Source organism: Bombyx mori, chromosome 5, assembly GCF_030269925.1.
Source record: "Bombyx mori chromosome 5, ASM3026992v2".
Lineage (NCBI taxonomy): Eukaryota > Metazoa > Arthropoda > Insecta > Lepidoptera > Bombycidae > Bombyx > Bombyx mori.
The window spans coordinates 16132302-16151685 of record NC_085111.1 but is presented as its reverse complement, the minus strand read 5'-3'; the positions used below and the strand labels follow the sequence as shown (position 1 = coordinate 16151685).

General features: G+C 49.0%; 1 protein-coding gene across 1 annotated transcript in view; it reads right to left on the bottom strand.

The window, feature by feature from the left end:
- The window catches only part of LOC101735828 (cell adhesion molecule Dscam2), a 205764-nt gene extending 186817 nt beyond the window's left edge, over positions 1 to 18947 (bottom strand). The window contains exons 1-2 of the mRNA XM_021346467.3: positions 18890 to 18947; positions 16172 to 16232 (exon numbers count right to left, since the gene is read on the bottom strand). Coding sequence (XP_021202142.1) covers positions 16172 to 16217 — 46 coding nt within the window. The 5' untranslated portion in view covers positions 16218 to 16232; positions 18890 to 18947. The remainder of the gene's footprint in view (positions 1 to 16171; positions 16233 to 18889) is intronic.
- Between the last annotated feature and the right edge of the window lie 437 nt (positions 18948 to 19384).

Genomic DNA, 19384 nt, shown 5'->3' with positions numbered 1-19384 from the left:
GCGGCGAGACCACGCCTCCAGCACGGACCGCCGAGATTGGAGCCTCCGCGCTCGAACTACTCCTTCGCCGGGGCGCCCTTCCCCCCTAGAGCGGAGGTCGCTACGCCACCGGTAATCGGCAGCGAGCGCCTCCGCCTCCAGGTCCCAGGGTGGCGCCCCGGCGAGCAAGCACGCCGCCTCGAAGGAGACGGTGCGGTATCCTCGGATCGCCCTGACCGCGATCGCGCGCTGCGGACGTCGCAGCGCGGCGACATTCTGGCGGGTCAGGGCGTGGCACCATACGGGCGCGCCGTATAGTGCCATCGACCGCACCACCCCCATGTAGAGGCGGCGCGCCACCTGATCGGGACCCCCGACGTTTGGAAGCAGCCGGCTCAAAGAGCCGGCCGTCGCCATCAGTCGAGGGCCCAACTTCGCAAAGTGAGCGCGGAAGTTCCACCGACCATCCAGTTCAAGGCCGAGGTACCGAAGACCGGTCACCCCGACCCCGACGCGGACGCCTCCGATCACGAGGTGGGCACCCACAGGCGGCGCTCGTCCCGGCCCGTGAAATAACAGGGCCTGGGTTTTGTCGAGCGCCACCTCGAGCCCCAACCGTCGGATCCTAGTGACGACGTGTGCCACGCCTGCGCACGCCAGACGGGCAGACTCCCGGTAGTCCCTCCCCGGAGCCACGATCAACGTGTCGTCGGCGTAACAGATTACGCTCAGCCCGGGGAGGGGTCCCCGAATGACGCCCCGCAGGACCCAGTCGTAGCCGATGTTCCACAGCAGGGGGCCCAGGACGGACCCCTGCGGAACACCGCGCTCGACGGGGAAGCGGTACATCACCCCACCGTGTCCGATGCACTGGATCGACCTGCCCTCGAGATAGGAGCCGATCAGTCGGCGGAGGTATGCGGGGACGCCGTGATACTCCAGCGCCCCCGCGATCACCGACCAGGGCAGAGTGTTGAAGGCGTTCCTTACATCTAAGGATAACGCCATCGCCACCCCGCCCCGGGATACGGCTTCATCGGAGAGGGCCCGCACGCGCAGAATTGCGTCGATAGTCGAGCGGCCCTCTCTGAAGCCGTATTGCTCCGCCGAAAGATCGGGACCCGTCTCGGTCAGGTGCCGGACGATGCGGGCCGCGACGATCCTCTCGAGCATCTTGCCCGCTTCGTCCAGCAACACGATGGGGCGATAGCCCGCGGGTGAGTCCGCGGGGCGCCCGTCCTTCCGCAGAAGGACCAGTCTGCCCGTCTTCCATTTCGACGGGAACCGTCCCGACTCGAGGCACGCTTCGAAAAGCCCCCCGAGCCGGTCCCCTAGGGCCTCGAAGGCCAAGCTCCAGACCCGGCCGTGAACGCCGTCAGGGCCGGGGGCCGCGTCCTTCGCTCTCATTCTGGACACGGCCGCATGGATCTCCGCCCCCGTGATAGGGGGAGGGGGCTCCTCGGCAGCGGGAACGCTGGGGCGACGCGGAGGCGTGCCCCACGTGGCGTCCATCTGGGGAGGCTCAAAGTCCCCCCCCGCTGCCGGCGGGAAGAGTGCCGCAACAATTTCCCGCAGCTGCCGAGGCTGGAGCCGCTCGGTCACCGGGAGCGCCCACGGTTGCAGTTTCCTGCGAACCATCTTGTATGGGCGCCCCCAGGGATCTTCGTCGAGCGACTCCAGGAGAGTCTTCATGCTCTGCTTCTTGGCCTCGCCGATGGCCAGCTGCAGCGCCGTCTGCTTTTGACGACAGTCAGCGTGCAGCCGGGCCGCCGTCTCCGCGAACGTAGCGTCGCGACGACGGCGGCGGCAGTGGCGTGCGCTCCGGCGGCGCGCCCTCACGCACTCCTCACGGAGTCTCGCGATCTCGGGCGACCACCAGAACGCACCCCCACGTGGTGCTCGGGGGCCGACCCGGGGCATGGCGGCATCACAAATGTTTGCCATGGTGCCCCGGAACCAGTCGACCTCCGCATCCACGTCCGCGAGCCGCGCGGGTTTTGGCGCCCACGCAGCAACAGCGGCCGCCTCCATCAGCAACTCCTTGTTCATTCGTTTCAAGGCCCACCTGGGGAACGAACGGGGCGCACCTTGCGGGAGCTCCTCCTCACCGCGGGCGCCCGCGGCTGACGACGACGACAAGGAGGAGGCGGAGAGCTCGAATCGGACGTATCTGTGGTCCGAGAGCGTCTCCGCCCCCTCGAGTACGCGCCAGCCGCGGGTGCGGCGCACGGCGGACGGGGACGCGAACGTCACGTCCACGTGAGATTGCCCGTTCCACCGCACGCAAGTCGCGACCGTGCCTCTGTTTAGGAGACAGAGGCCGGTCGCGATCGCCCACTCCGAAAGGGCCTCGCCTCTCGCATCCGTGCGGGGGGAACCCCAAGCCGTGCACTTGGCATTGAAGTCCCCCGCGACGATGACAGGGCGGGACCCGAGGCGGTGTAAAAGCGCCTCGAGCCCGCCCAGAAACCGCTCGAACTCGGCGAGGCTCCTGTTCGGAGAGAAGTACGCCCCGATCACGACGGTCCCGTCGATCCTAGCCGCGACGTACCCGGGTCCCCTGGCCACCATTTCCAAGGGGGGTAACGCCGCGGACTGTCTCAACACAATGGCCACGGAGCCGTCGACGTCCCCCATCCAGCAGTCCTGGTCGGTGGGGACGAAGTACGGCTCCGCGGCGACAGCGACGTCGATTGACCACTCCGCCATGGTGTGGACGAGGAGATCCTGTGCCCTGGCGGAGTGGTTCAAATTACTTTGAAGGAAGCGATGGACGCAACCCATTACGGGGCTACGTCCATCGCTCCCTCGTCTGTCCCGCCTTGCGGCTGCTCTGGTGCCGCGGCGGGAGCTGACTCACCGGCTGCCCTTTTTGCAGCCGGCTTCTTTTTCTTTCCGCCCCTCCTCGTTTTTGTAGAGGAGGGGGCGGATTTACACGCCGGGCCCCCGGCCCGGTGGTCGGCCTTCCTTTTGGCCGCGTCGCACAAGACGCAGTGCGGCGCGGCTGTGGTGCAGGAGGCTGCCTTGTGCCCCGGTTGGCCGCAGCGGAAACACAAGCCGCTGCGGTCCACGGTCGAGGGGCACTTGGCGAGGCCGTGGCCGGTGCCGAAGCACCGAAGACAGCGCCACGGCCTGGCATCCTGCAGCTGCACGTGGGCCACTACCCAGCCCACGCGCAGCCTTCCTGGGCTGTCGGAAGGCCGCCCCTGTGGAGGGGTGGCCAGGAGGTTCGCCGTTGCTACCGGGCAACGCGCCCACGCCGTCCGGGTACCGGAATATGTTTCCCGGAGCTCCCCGACTTTGACGTCGGCGAGGGCGCAGTTGCCCTGCGACGCGATGGCCGCGGCGACCTCCTCCTTCGTGGCGCACTCGTCGAGGCCCGTGATTTTGACTTCACCCATCTTCACGGGCCGCACGATGCGCACCACCTCGGGGTCCGGCAGGATCTCCCTCAGCCGGGCCGCCAATTTTTCGGCCGCGGCGTTGGTGTTCGGGCCGGGGCACTCTATTAGACGGGCCCCGTTGGCCGTCTGCCGGACCTTGATGCCCCCCTCCACGCCGAGGGCGTCCACATTCACGCCGCCGCGCGCCTGGGTCATCACCTCGTGGTAGGTGATGCCCTTTTCTTTGCCGGCCGGCAGCAGCTCCACTACCACTGCAGCCGACCGCGGGGCGCGCGGCCTCCTTCGTCCGTTTCGGCCCCTCGGCTCCGCTCGACCCTCTTGACGGGGAGCGACGGCCGCAGGGGCGGGCTTGGGGCGCGGCGCAAGAGGCGCCGCCACCTTTTTGGGCCCGCGCCGCACCACCGTTGTCCAGGCCTCTTCCATATTGGCCGGGGCCGGGGGCAGCGGGCGGGGCTGGGGAGTCGGTGCCGGTTTGGCGGCGTTGACGCCTCCCTTCTTCTTTGTCCGGCTCCTGCCGGGCCCTGCCTTCGCAGGCTGGGGCGGAGCAGGAGCGGATGCCGGTTTCTTTGGGGGGGCAGATCTTGTTGCCCCCGAAGCTGCTGACCGCGAGACAGTCGCGGCGGGAATCCTCGCAGGTGTGGCTGTCTGTTTGGGGCCGCTATAAGTTTTCGCGGCCACTGTTCTACGAGGTGCGGGCACAGGCGCGCTGCCTTTCACCTCATGGGCGAGGGGCGGTCTCGCCCGCTCCACTTTGGAGCTGCGCGCCTCCTGTATAAGGAGCTGCCGCCTCAGCTCCTCGACCTCAGTGAGGCCTTCTGCTTCGGGCGGAGGAGGGACAGGGGCGGAGCCGCGTTGCCGCTCGATGAGATCGGCAACCATTGTTCGCAGCTCGGCCATGTCGACGCGGAGCTGACCGTTCTCCGCCCGAAGCAGGCCATTCTCGGCCGACACTTGCTCGAGGCGAGTGTGCAGCAGAGCCACTTCCTGCCGCAAGCCCGCCGTCTCCGTCGTCGTGGTGCGGTCCACGACGTCCTGCAGCCTTTCCTCAAGTGTGGCGGCCGCAGATTTCATGGCCGACACTTCTGAGCCCTTGAGGCCTGCAGTCGACTTGGCCGCAATGGTCTCAACAATTTTTCCGGCTATTTTACATGATCGGAGGGGGTCAGAGGGACCCACCAGCTTTAGGGATCGCTGTAGCCGCTCGATCTCTTCTATTTTTCTATTATTTTTTGCCTCACGGCAGGCGGCCCTAGACTGCGCCGAAGAGGCAGCGTCCAGTCCGCAAGACGATGGCTTGTTTAAGTCAATTCCTGCGGCGGGCGACGCCGCAGCAGCCGCCGGCCCTTCCGCCAACGCCATGTATTTGGCGCTGGCAGGCTCTCCTTCCGATGAATCGGACGGAGCGGAGGACGCCGGCCGACGAGCCGACTTCCGCTTCCGCCGAGTCCGCTGCCGATCGCATTCGGCAAACAGCGCTGGCGTCTCCCGCCCACTAGACGCGTCGCCCCTTACGGAGCTCCGCGCCGAGTACAGCGAGATTAAGCTCTCGCAGCGCTCTATGACTACGGTTGGGACTCTGTCCCTTACGCGACCCGTGTTGTCGCCCCCTTCTGCGTGACAGTGTGTGCCCCCCCCAGAAACGGTGGGGCAGCGTGCGGCCGATTGCTCGACCGCACGGAGGGATTCTCCCCCCGCGGAGCGGGAGGTACCCTCCTGGGGTAATACTTTTCGCACAGATGTCATGATTTTCATATTTCCTTTTTGATTAACCAGGGGTCGGTCCCCTGGGGTCTGGTTGGTACCCTTGGGACTGGACTCCCTCCAGCCATTCATCCCATCGCCGGGCACCAGAGCTTAGGATTGGGGCATTTTTTAAAGAGGTTTACGTCCTCGCGGCCCCGTGCCTCGCGGCAGCGGCCCCCGTCCCCCACGCGGTGAGGATTACGGGTTGGCCGGCGGCCTGCCGAGTGCAACGAGCAACACGACAGACCACCGCCCGACGCTCAAAAGAGCAACAACGACGAAGCCACGCCGGTATACCGGTACCCCCCTCTGGAGGGCGTGCCCCTGTAGCCGAAGCCGGGGACATGGCGACCAGCGGCCGGAAGATGCGTAAGCAACGCCGGCTCACTTCTCCATCGAAGGGCAGGCCAAAAGTGGCCCACCACCACCCATGGGTTACGTCCGAAACAGGTCGGACGTGACCCGAAGAAAAACAAAAAAGGGGGAAGAAAGGGGACAAGAGAGGGAGCCCGAGCGTCTCCAGGAGGAACACCCTTCAGCGAGTGAAGGGCGTGGAGAGCCCGCAACTCCCCCTGCTGGTTTTGGTCCGCGTCATCCGATCTCTTTCGTTGCAAAGCCTAACTAGGCTAACCTACTCCTACACCTAGCCTACCTACCTAACACCTAGAAATCCTTGCAACGAAAAAGACCGGACGATACCCCTGGGAGTGGGACTGTTCCCAGAGGATCCCGTTATCCGCCACCTACGGACGCGCCCGGTGGAAGTCCAGCAAAACTCCCCCACAGACGGAGCCCCCGGCCACGCAGAGTGCGCGCCGGGGGGCCCGCCCAGGTCCCTCGGGAACAAAAAAAAAAAAAAAAAAAAAAAAAAAAAAAAAAAAAAAAAAAAAAAAAAAAAAAAAACCTGGAAACAAACTTTGCATGAAAGCAAATTGCATGTAGTTATCTTAGTTACTTTTTCCCGGTTACTCCACAGACACAGCACACTGAGTTTCTCACCGGGTCACCTCAGTAAGACGCATTTCCGATCGGGTCCGATTGGAAGCACTGCTTTTCCTATAGTTAGTGCTAGCAACGGCGTCAGGTTTGAGCCCCGTGAGCTCACCTACTTGTTAGGTTATGCTGACATAGTCTCTCAAGGCTATCATAAGCTGATAGGAGGCAGGAATAAACAAAAACAAAAAAACCCCGGTGCTGCGCAGTGTAATGGTAAAAAAGAGACGACGAGACCATCTAAAATAATTCCTATGGGTCATACGGTATTAAACACAAAGAGAACACAAGTCCTTCTGTAGGTCGGGAGGTTTTAAAGAATGCGTAAGGCACAATCCGAATGGTTCTCTTCTGTAAGGAGTCAAATGAATGTAGCTGTAATTTATAATAGAATCTCTACCGACAGCTGACTCCAATATTTCATATGAGGCCAAACTAGTTAGTGCTTTGTTAAGCATATCTCTTTATCCAGGACCGAGGTATTTTATAAGAATACAAAATTTAAAAAATCAATCTGCCTTTACCTTCCAAATCACTTTGATACTGATCATCGGCAGAAATAACGGCCCCAAGAATCGCAATAACTTAGGAAGGTTTTAAGGGCATTCTTTGGAATTGGGGTACCATGACCAAAAAGACCTAAAACTAATAACAAATTGGTTGTCCCAACTCTTCGGATCGGAACGCATGACTGATTAGGCAGGATGGTGACACCTTCCCGCGAATTAGAATAGCAAATTAGAATACGGCTTTGAATGTTACAATACGATTTTATTCATTCAGCGATGAAATAGTTCGAAGCCAATGTGTAAGTGCGTATTTATTGTATTAGAAAAATGGATACTTGCCTCCGGGATTCGAAACGCTAGTAGTTACACCACTCGATACGTCACGTGAAGTGGTAACAGGAGCCCATTGGCAGCGCTGCCTTGAGGTATGAGGTCGAAATACTTTATTATACTATGTAATGGCTATCACACACTTCAGCTTGGAACGTATGACAACTTCGCGCTAAATATAACTTACTAGCTCTTGCCCGCGGCTTCGTCCGCGTGGAATAGTTCACAAATAATGTTTTTTTTAGAACAAATTTGGTTAGCATAAAAAACATTATAGTGAGCCAGCCTTAACATACAGACATATGCTGTCACGGATTTTTTTTTAGATCTTTTAAAGGGGAACAATACTGTAATATATTATTTTAGCGAAACTTTAAGCGTTTCTGCAGCGCACGCAGCGGAAGCTCTCGAAAGGTAAAAATAAGCCCGATTTTGAAACATTCTTTATTGGTGCTCCACTTGTATTCATCTTAGCGTGATGTTATATAGCGAGTTCCTCGATAAATGGGCTATCTAAGACTGAAATAATTTTTCAAATCGGACCAGTAGTTCCTGAGATTAGCGCATTCAAACAAACAAACTCTTCAGCTTTATAATATTATTAGTATAGATCATTAGGACTCGTAAAAGCCTTCAAAAAATGGTTTCATCTAAAAATCCAAAAATTGCATGAAAGCCGCAACTTGGCTTAAATCACAGGCATATTGCATTATAATAAGTTAGGGGTGTCACTGCATTGCAATCGATTCACATTACAGGGTCTGGACGTGAGGCCGCCATGATGGAAATGAAGCGGAGCGATTAATGCGTTACCCCCCTCCCCACCCTCCACGCCCCCTTCCCCGATAACTGATCTCATGTAGACGTATTAATTGAACTGTGTGTGTTATATCCTCGCCCCAATAGGGATTGAAGTGGACAGAAACGTCAGAGACATACTTTTGTGGGTAACGTCGCTTCCTTAATTCGTTAAGAAAATCTTGGGGTATTTCCAACTTTTCCTTGATTGTTTTTTTAATAGCTCACTCTCTATTCAAATACATACGAGTATATCGTAATAATCGTTAAAAAAAATTAAAGCAACTTTTGAAGTTAAAGACTGAACTGAATTCAGACTCGCGGGAATCGAACTTTATATAAAAATTAAGTTGGAAAGACCTCATAAAATTATTTAGAAGCCTCTTCGAGTGGGCTCGTAAACAAATCCTTATAAATTGCACATGTTAGGTATCTCAATAACAGTACAAAATTAATTTTAATCCGAACAAAACTCAAAGCAAACAAAACGAAAATCCTTTATGAAATTGCAACGCACGACATGAGGCATGTAATTAAAAAGTGTGGCTGCATCAACCAGTTTAAGCTGAGCCGCGCATCAGCGATGCTGGATGTATGAATGAGACAACTATTCAAACAATATCGGCTGCGCGAAAGAGATGCGAGCATAGTTAATTCATGTTGACACGTGATGGTGATCAATCATTCTGTGTGTGTTTCATTGCATCTGCGTACCTGAATGGTTTCTCGATAACTGAATTTAGATCTGAAACTAGTTTTAAAATACGATTGATTAAGCCATCTTATTTAACACTGATCATACCAACACTTACTGATACCTATTTCTACCATAGCGGGTAGATAACGCTATACGACAAGTATCGCTCAAAATAAACATAACAAAACAAGCAAGAGTATAATATAATAACTGTAGATTAATTTGTAAGAAAAATTCGTGAAGTCAAATGTGCAAAAGCAATAAAATGATACGTGTATTTTCAATGCAAAAGTTCAAAATGGGTCATTTGATCCGTTATGGTATCCTTCTCTTCTTCAACCCGTGTCCACCCAATGCTGAGTGTCTCTTCGAATGCACCCCATTCTCTTCGGTCTCTTGCCTTTCTCATCCAGTCTCTACCAACCACTTTGACCAGGTCATTGGTCCACCTCGTTGGCTGTCTGCCCACGTTACGACGTCCAGTACGAGGTCTCCACTCCAGTACTTTTGTGCCCCACCGATTGTCAGTGCGACGGCATACGTGGCCGGCCCACTTCCACTTTTTCCTAGCAATCACTTTGGCTATGTCAGACAAACCAGTTCTTCTGCGGATTTCGGTATTGCGCATTCTATCCCGTAGATAAGCGCCTAACATAGCCCTTTCCATGGCTCTTTGCGTGACTTGCATGTTATGCGTTATGATATGCTTAGTGTTAAACGCCGCGTAACAGGTGACTTCACAGTCACAGAGATATGTAAGACATAAAAATATCATATAACAGTGGTTACCGGAACCTATAGATAGGTCAACTTTTTAGCCCTCTTTCTGGCTTCAGCTTGCTTGGTATCCGAACTCACAGGGCTCAACTTTAGAGTAGTTGCTAAATTCTGCCCTAGAAATAGCAGCGTTTCGCAGGATCTATCGCCGAACCCTCTAGTCTATAAAACACGTGTCCTGTAGGGACTATTACCCTGACCACTTGTACTACGCGTACTGTGTACTACTACAAATGCACCGGGCGTTTTATCCTTTAAGCCAAGACGACTTCAATGTTTATCCGATATGGAAATCGAACTCATGATTCCCGCCACAAAAGTCTGGGGCGCTAACAACTGCACCACTGAGCCTATAGACATCAACAATGTAAGAGCCTAACAACAGAAATAGGCTTTATAATTGTAATTGAAATCTACTGGATCCTTGTTATTAATCGAAAATAAACCAACTTTAATTTATATTATCAAATCATTAAAACATGGTTTAATTTTATTAATGCAGTCCTTAATTTGACGGTGCTATCAATCAAGAGGGATCAAGTTACGTTGGACTATCAGAGAGATTGGAATTATGAATTTCAATTAAACCGCGAATTTAATGCATCAGAAATTCTCATATTAAAGAGATGAAAATAATTATTGTGCCTTCAATTATAAAATTCCTATTTTATTAGATATTTATTTATAAATTTGATTTACTCTAAATTGTCAAGTACACAATATTACATTACATATTTTAATAAGTGCAATAAATATTTGTTAAAGGAGGTATCGACATCAATCTCGGTACTATCCTATCCTATCAGCCCATGGACGTCCACTGCTGGACATAGGCCTCCCCCAGGCCTCGCCACAAAGACTGGTCCTGCGCTGCCTGCATCCAGCGGATCCCCGTGAACCTCAATAGGTCGTCGGCCCAATCTTGGTACTAATATAATAATATTATGTGGAAGGAACAATCTGAATCCACCTTGACCCAGCGATTTTCCCCAGCTCATCGGTCCAATTTGGCAGAAACATCCTTGAGGTAAGACCCTGTACTAGCAATCACAGTGGAGGGAAGTCCATTTACCAAACGAACCGACGATCTAATGAAAAATACATTTTAATGTAGATTAATTATTATAACATTATCTTAGGTTATCCGTGTTTATATAGAAACACCATCGAGGTATGTTCTTTTTCTTTTTGTCTACCTTATAACACTAGGTGGGGTCGGCACATCAATTTTTTCTCTTACATTCTCTTCTATCAGCCGTCATCTCAACTCACTCCTCTCTCTCTCTCATATCGTCATTCACACACTCCATTCATGTCTTCTTCGGTCGACCTCTTCCCTCTCTATGCTATTTACATTTACAGGTATGTTATTTATATTAACTTAAGCTCTGTTTACTAAAATAGAGGTAAGTTTTGATGAATAAACTTTTTCAATTTGTGAAATCAAATACCCTCTCTTACCCTTACTGACGTGAACGGAAAATAATAATTATTTAAGCTGAGCATAAATACGTATTTTAGTAAGTTTATTATTCGCGAAAACTCAATGTAGCTTGAAATCTATTAAGGTCGTTGACCTCGCGACTCTTCAGATTTAAAATAAATTGCGTGTTTTTTTATTACTTAGTCGATTGAAATATCTATCTCCCGGTCCATCAAGTGCTAAGCGTCTACTAGAAACTACAATGTGCTTAGTGCGTGTTCTTTAACGTTCTCGATAACGTAAAAGTTAACTCAAATTTGTGTGAAGACGGAACGTTTGCCTACGTTTGCCGCTAGGGGCGCTGTTCCAACTGGATACAAATTTGAGTTAACTTTTACGCTATCGAGAACGTTAAAAAACTCACACTAATCACACAGATATTTCTACATTAATGTCGCCACACACCTTGGGGCATACATACCTATGTATGATCGAAATCTTCATTACAAAACTGTTTATAGTTTTCGTGTCAAAAATCACCTCTAATATTTTTATATTATGAAATATGCATTATTTATTAATCAAATCCGTATAATAGAAAACAGTTTAAAAAAAAATCTTAATTAAATTATTGATTCACCGTTAATCCAATTGCAAAGGCTTCATGCGTACCTATTTAACACGAGAGTTAGCGAAAATTGAGCTTTTGTCGCCAATCTTAATAACTGATTTGCTGTGACACACATTTATAAACGTTTCTGCTGTCATTGTCACCCTTATACAATAGACTTAGAGTTCAATTTTGTTTGCATGTATAGGTATATCACCTGAGCACAGGTGTTTGTAGGTGATCAAACCCCGTCCGAGCTATAAATCAGAATTGATGAATGAATTTGTGTTGCCGGCGTGTGGGTTGCGATATAAAGGAATTATGCATGTTTGAACTCTCGTCGGAGCCTAATATAATGCGCACGTGACGCTTTAATGAGTGGAAATTGCGATAAATGTACGTACAGACATATAATGGGATAAATACCGGAAAATCAAAACCGGAATGTCATAGCTGGAACATAGTGTAGTACTATTAAGTGAAATTGCTGAAAGGATAATTTTTGAAAGTATTGATTGATTAAAATTGTTCTTTTACGAATGGTTTTTTTTTTACTATTTCACGAACTATCCCGCAACTAAAAACACGACCATCTCATAAATGTCTTAACCTGTGGCTTCCACGATCTATGAACAAACTAAAATCGATTGGTTTTACGTTTGAATTGGTAAATAAATCTTGTTTTCTATTCATATGATTTTTTTTTTTTTTTTTTTTCCTACCTATGCTGATAGCCTTGAGAGGCTACTTCAGCGTACCCTAGCTTGTGTAGGTGAGCTCGCGGGGCTCAAACCGGAGAATTGCTAACACCGCCCTAGCAAGAGCAGTGCTTCGCAGAATCTACCACCGGATCGGAAGCGCGACCCACTGAGAAGATCCGGCGAGAAACTCAGTGGGCTGTGTCTGTGGGTTAATTCGCTCGTCGAGCCCTTCGTCGCAAGCGACGGGTTCGGCGAGGGCGGTGACCGGTGCTTGTATTGCCTAAAAGCACCGTTAATGGATCAGGAGGATCCGTGATGACGTGCTTTGGGCGACGTCGACGGTTTACCAAACGGTCTACAGGATCGGGTATGTAGTTTCCGGCGGCTACGACAAGAGGGTTCTCATGTCGTGCCGCCTTCTCAAAGTGGCGCAGCGATGCCGACTGTAGATACTTACTGACGGGGTCGAGCTCCAGGTCATCGTGGAGGTCCACGTTCCTCTGGAACCATGGTGCTCCGACGGCTATCCTGCAGAATCGGGATTGTATAACCTGAAGGGGTTTCAAGTTGGTGCGGGCCGCGTGAGCGAACACTACGCTTGCATACGTCATGACGGGGCGTATGCAAGTTTTGTAGAGGGTTACCTTATTACGGAGGGACAGTTTGCTTCGTCTACAAAGCATTGGGTAGAGTCGTCCTAGTATAAACGCGGCGCGATCGCGTACCGTTTTTACGTGGGGACGGAATGTCATCCCTCTGTCGAGGGTGACGCCTAGGTATTTGACCTTCGGGGCCCACGGTATGGGCTGGTCAAAGAGAGTGATGGGCCTAACGGCGGAGGTGTTTACGCGCCTATTGGGGAGTGGGGTGCTCGAAGTGGTATTCGGAGGGCGACCCCTTTTGAATAGCACCGCTGTGCTTTTCGTGGGGTTAATGTCTATTCGCCACTTCCGGAACCACTGTCCCATGGTGGTTACTGCGGTCTGGAGTCGCCGATGAAGCAACGACATCTTCCTACACGAGTAGTAGATAGCCGTGTCATCGGCGAAGAGCGCTAGATGGGTCTCCGGAGACCGGGGTATATCGTTGATATACAAACTAAATAGTAACGGGGAGAGTGCGGAGCCTTGCGGGACTCCGGCAGTCAGATGACGGGGACGAGAACGAGTTCCCTCTACTCGATATCGAAACGAACGGTTCGACAAGAAGTCTCGTATGATGAGCACGAGTCTGTCTGGCACTCCCATGTTGTACAGTTTGTAGATCAAACCGTTGTGCCAGACTTTGTCGAACGCCTTCGCTACATCGAAGAAGAGGGCGCCGGTCGGGATTTGTTTACGCCTATTTAGCCCTATTAAGATGTGCTCCGTGAGGCGGTGCACTTGTTGTACGCACGAGTGTTTGGCGCGGAATCCAAACTGCTCGTCTATTAGAATTTTATTCGCGGTAACGAAGTCCCAGAGGCGTTTCCGAAGGAGCCGTTCGTAAATTTTGCCTATCGCTGGGAGGAGACTAATCGGTCGGTAACTAGCGGTTTCATTATTCGGTTTGCCCGGCTTGTGTATACCGATAACGTCTGCTTCTTTCCATACCGCCGGAAAGATGCAGTGCGTCATAGCGGCATTTAAGATGGTAGCCAACATTGTTATCAGTTGGACTGGTAAGAGTTTTAACGCGCGGTTGCGGATGCCGTCGGAGCCGGGTGCCTTCTTAGGTTGAAGGTTGTCTATTACTTCTCTAACTTCGTCAGAGGTAATGGGGGGTAACGCGTCCGAGGGTGGCAGGGAAGCTCTGCGCTCGACCTCCCTGTCGACTGCCTCGGTGTGTTCGGGGTCCGCGTATTGAGTGCTGGTGGTGCACTGCTCTTGCAGTGCATCGGCCAGCAACTCTGCCTTGTCATCGTCATCGAAAGCCGGTGGTTGGCCTGAAGGGCGTACGAGAGGAGGCATAGTAGCGGTAGTTTCGGACTTGAGAGTCCTTGCTAGTCGCCAGTATGCTTGATGAGAGGGCGCGAGTCCTTCTAAGTAACTATCCCAATTCTCATTTCGGGCGTCGCTTAGGCGAGATTTTACATCCCGCTGTAGACGACGCATCCGAATCCGGTTTGAGTGCGTGGGAAGTTGATGGTAGGCCCGGATTGCCGCGTTTCTAACTCTTAGGAGGTTCCTAAGTTCGGGGGACAGTCTGATGCGGTGGAAGCTATCCTCCACATCGACTTCTTTTGAGGATCTTATGATCGCGGAAGAAATGTGATCCGTGATGATGTTTATGGATTCGACTGTGTCCTCGGGGGATGGAGTTGAATCCGGGCCGCAGGGGAGGATTGGTGGAGCGGCATCGGCTAAGCATTTGCCCAGCTTCTTCCAGTCCACCATGGTCCTCGTAGCTGTGACTGGGTTGTGGGGCGACCGAGCTGCATAACGACAGGTCGGTGGTCTGAGTCGAGCTCTGACATTGCTTCGATGGAACGCAAGCGCAGTTACGTTCCTCAGCAGTGCCAGGTCTATAGTGCTCGGACGGAGCGCGATGTTATACGGATAACATGTTGGAGTTGGGGGACCGACTACTTCAAAGGTAAGGTCGTCTATAAACGCGTCGAGACGCCTACCGTTTATGTTTGAACTGTGGCAGTTCCACCTAGTGTGGTGGCAATTTAAATCGCCTGCCAGGATGACGGAGTCTCCCATGCCGAACAGTGACTCGATGTCACTGCTCAGAAGGGGCTTGTCCGGGGGGAGATAAACGGATGCGATGACGATCGGCCGGTGTCCCGTCAGCGAGATACGGCACACTGACGCCTCGATATGTGAGAGCGAGGGGGTATCGAGAGGGACAACGTGCAGGGCCCGCCTATAGTAAATGGCAGTCCCGCCTTTGGAGGCGGTGAGTCTGTCATTCCTAACCATGACGTAATTCGCGACTTTCGGGTCACGACGCGAGGGCTTCAGGCAGGTCTCCTGCACTAGCAGAATATCTACAAGATTGTCGCGGAGGAATTCGTAAATTTGATCGCGTTGTCGCGCGAGTCCGTTAGCATTGTAGAATGCTAACGTAAGGGAATATGGTTTCTCTCTAGCGTTTTGCGCCATTGATTACCGGTGATTTTAGAAAGTACGGGCCACGGACTCGTAAACGTCCATGTATTCGAACGCGGCCGCGAGCCGTTGTTCGGGGTATTCATATGAGTATTAGTTTCAGTTTTAAGAAAGGTCTTTTACACTCTATGTACAAAGCGATCTCTGGAAAAGCCCAAAACAATTGTTCGAATCACAATGAACCAAAAAAGAAACAAGTTTGTAAAGAAATCGCTCTATGACAGACTTTTTTTTCTTTTTTTATTGCTTAGATGGGTGGACGAGACAGCCCACCTGATGTTAAGTGGTTACTGGAGCCCATAGACATCTACAACGTAAGTGCGCCACCCACCTTGAGATATAAGTTCTAAGGTCTCAGTATAGTTACAACGGCTGCCCCACCCTTCAAACCGAAACGCATTACTGCTTCACGGCAGAAATAGGCAGGGCTGTGGTACCTACCCGCACGGACTCACAAGAGGTCCTACCACCAGTACAAGACTACTAAAGACTTTCCATCTCTGAAGGTACTATTAAAATTCTCATCTAGTGTTCTTATTTAATTTTCTCTTATCTATCTGATCAGCACGGGTCGATTAAACTAACCCTCATATTAGAGCCGCGAAGCATTCAACTGTTTCCGTTTGAAGGGTTATTTCAACCCAATGGAGACATTGGTCTTTATGGGGTACTACTTTGAAGAAGGCTCAGCTGTCACTTTACAAAATAAAAATCCGAAAACAGTCCTTTGTGGTATGTAGCTGTTTAACTGTACTCTGATGTCCTTGAAGAACTATTTATCATCAGCCCACAGCCGTCCACGCTGAACCCTGATCTCGCGATTCATATCCACCGGATTCCCACAGCTTTCAACAGACAATCGGTTCACCTTGTAAGATGTTTAATTACATTGCGATATTTCTTACAATCAAATGAAAGAGAAGCTGTTTGGTTAATATTTAAAAAATTAAATTTATGTTTAACTACGCTGATAACGATTAGAAATTCCACATTAGAAATCCAGCATCCAGAAAGACATCCAGATATTATCCGGAAATTCGATCACGAATAAAACACTTTTAAATTCAATAATATCAAAAGTAAAACTACTTTCACTTATTACTTAAACTTACCGAATGCAGCAAGAACAATCACACTTATAACTGCGTCAGCGAACATCGTGTCACCATTTATCTGAAATCAAAAAGGAGGTGAATAGAACTTTTTTTTTCACTGAACCCACCGTGGCCTAAGTAATAAGACGCCCGGTGTACTCGTGTTGAACGATGCAACTATACTAGTATTCAAATCAGGCACTTCCACGATTAAAAAATATACGTAATTACTTGTGGTTATGCATATTGTTGGCCCATCAGGGGAAGTTCCAATCACAATTCTGGCTATTTTTACCGGAAAAAATCAGGATTCCGGTTTCAAGAGTGGGGCAGACGTTAAATAATACATTTTGAGATGGTGATGACCTCATGCCTCAACGTGGAGGGTGGCATTTAAGTTTTCACGTGTACTTTGATAGTTACGAGATAAAGAAATTAAGACATCTAAATAACCTTTAAATATTTGGTATCCGATTTTTTTTTGCGACATATAGACCACTCTACTCGCTCCACTGTTCGAGAAGCTCTAATCAATTTTCTAAAACAAACTGTTTTAAAACTAAACTTTTTATTATTTTTATTACATTATATTTATTAAAAAATATTTTGTCTATTTTAAAATCTTTCTATTTGGAATTCTTTTTCAAATATAAACAAGAATTTGAATTATAAAAAAAAGCATGGTATTAACACCTTTATACGCAACGAAAACAAACAATGGAAGCTCGGGAGGAGCAGTTTTTTTTTAATACTAATTTCTCCTTTAGCTCCACCACCATTGTTCTGAATTCATTCAATTCGGCACGTTTCCACGCTCAAACGTAATTCCAGCGCTTTCGAGCTGTAATCTCGGGGGGTGTGAAACTTTCAGCGGCTTTATGGGTTAACGTTGAAGTTTTTGTTTAGTTAATAACACGTCGTAAAGTGTATTCTCTACACGTTTACCCTTACACGAGAACTGTTCAACTTGATCGATCACAGCAGAATAAGCCAAGTATTGAGGAATTATTTCAATTAAATTGCCATGAATATTTTTTCGTTGCCATAGAAAACCAGACGGAGCTTTTAAATACTATAAAAATGCAAAATTTCGAAGTCGTCGTGGCCTAACGGATAAGACGTCCGGTGCATTCGCGTTGAGCGATGCACCGGTGTTCGAATCTCAGGCGGGTACCAATTTTTCTAATGAAATACGTACTCAACAAATGTTCACGATTGAATTCCACGGTGAAGGAATAACATCGTGTAGTAAAAATCAAACCCGCAAAATTATGATTTGCGTAATTACGTGGTAAGACCTCTTGTGAGTCTGCGCGGGTAAGTACCACCACCCTACCTATTTCTGCCGTGAAGCAGTAATGCGTTTCGGTTTAAAGGGTGGGGCAGTCGTTGTAACTATACTTGAAACCTTAGAACTTATAACTCAAGGTGGGTGGCGCATTTACGTTGTGAATCTATGGGCTCCAGTAACCACTTAACACCAGGTGGGCTGTGAGCTCTGCTTTTTACGAATGTTCCGTTATAACCACTGAATTAAGTACATGTAGTACTTAATGGATAGGCTAATGTTTATATGAGTGTTAGACTCCCTACACCAGTTGCGGGCGTTAATGATGAGAATCTTTGTTTAGGTGAGAAATAAAAATATTAATTTTAAATGCCCCGCAAAGCGGACGGGTACAGCTAGTAATTTATATTATTATTTCGTATACGGATTGACTGCTCCAACACCTACTTTGAAAAACGTTGACGCCGAGCGATAATCGCGGAAGTACTAAATGAAAGTACCTAATTCCACATGTCTACATAGTACATACATTTTCGGTGGGCAGCGGCTTGGCTATGCCCAAGGCATTGCTGAAGTATTTGGGCGACAGTAATTACTCACCATCAGGTGGGCCGTATGTTAGTCTGCCTACAAGGGCAATAAGAAAAAAAAACATGACGGTCCCAGTTTGTGAAACAAAGGCTAAGATCGAAAGATTTTTCGTTAAGATTAATATTTACTTAACAACTATTGTCTTATTCAATAAGACTGCATCCCCAATTTTAAATGTTGATATTCTTGTGATGACCATGGTCTACGGCAATATCATAATAAGGCTGGGTATGAACTAAGCGCGCTTAAGCAAAGACTAAGTCATGGTCGTACCGCCACGTCCTTTATTCACTTGCACAAATAGAGTGGTTTTTGCTTCATTGCATTCAAAAATACTACATCACAATTAATAAAAAAAAGTGCGTATGGCAACACTTTTTTTTAAAAATAATACAGTGATTCTAAATACAAATTGCGCGCGAAAACTAAACATCGCGGGTAAAATTAAAAATCGTTCCTCAACATTTCATTTTATTTATGTTTTAAATTATCTTTTGCTTTTTCTTTTCACCAAAAAGTATTAATATTATAATTAATTAAATATTATCATTATCTGTACCGACACCAAGGCCATACCCATCTAATTGACGAATATGATGTGATAAACCCATTTATTTTAATTTAAGCCATCATTTTAGAATACAATTTAATACCACACGTGTCAACTGAACGCAGATTAAAATCGATTATTCTAAGTAATAGTTAGTAATTCTTTGTGATAGACAAATATTTTTTTTATAATGGTGGCTATTTAATTCTATAAATAAACATTCTTAAACTGCATGCTTTAAAATACAAGCAGAAAAAAATAGCGGTAAAAATTCCCATTATGAAAAATATTTACTTTTTGTACTTACGTATTCAATAAATTAATAAATTATCTCGTAATTCACATAGGTTCATGAAATATCATCTTGTAAAGTCAAAAAAAAAAAACAAGTCTCCAAACAAACAGCACACTCGCGTAATACTTTTTATTAAGGCGTAGAAATGCTACGCCGTAGCGACCGTCCGCGTAGACGTATAGGACGACAATGGCGGCACATTCCAAGCCTACGTAGCACTGAGACGTACCCGACTTAGTTGTACCCGATTCCGGGGAACGCAAAAAGATTAGTACATGTTTTTAAAGAATTAAAAAAACATCCTAATATCTTATGATATTGAGATGGTATGATAATATGCCGTTATTTTAATTTCGCATTGAAACTGTCGAATTTTCAATTTAACTATTTTTTTTAGAGCCCCAAGTGGGCAAAGACTCTTGTGGAGTCTTAGTGGTAGCTATTACCGGAGTTTAATAGCATCGCAAAGTCGATGTCATTATACAAATTTTCCTGTGGAAATACTTC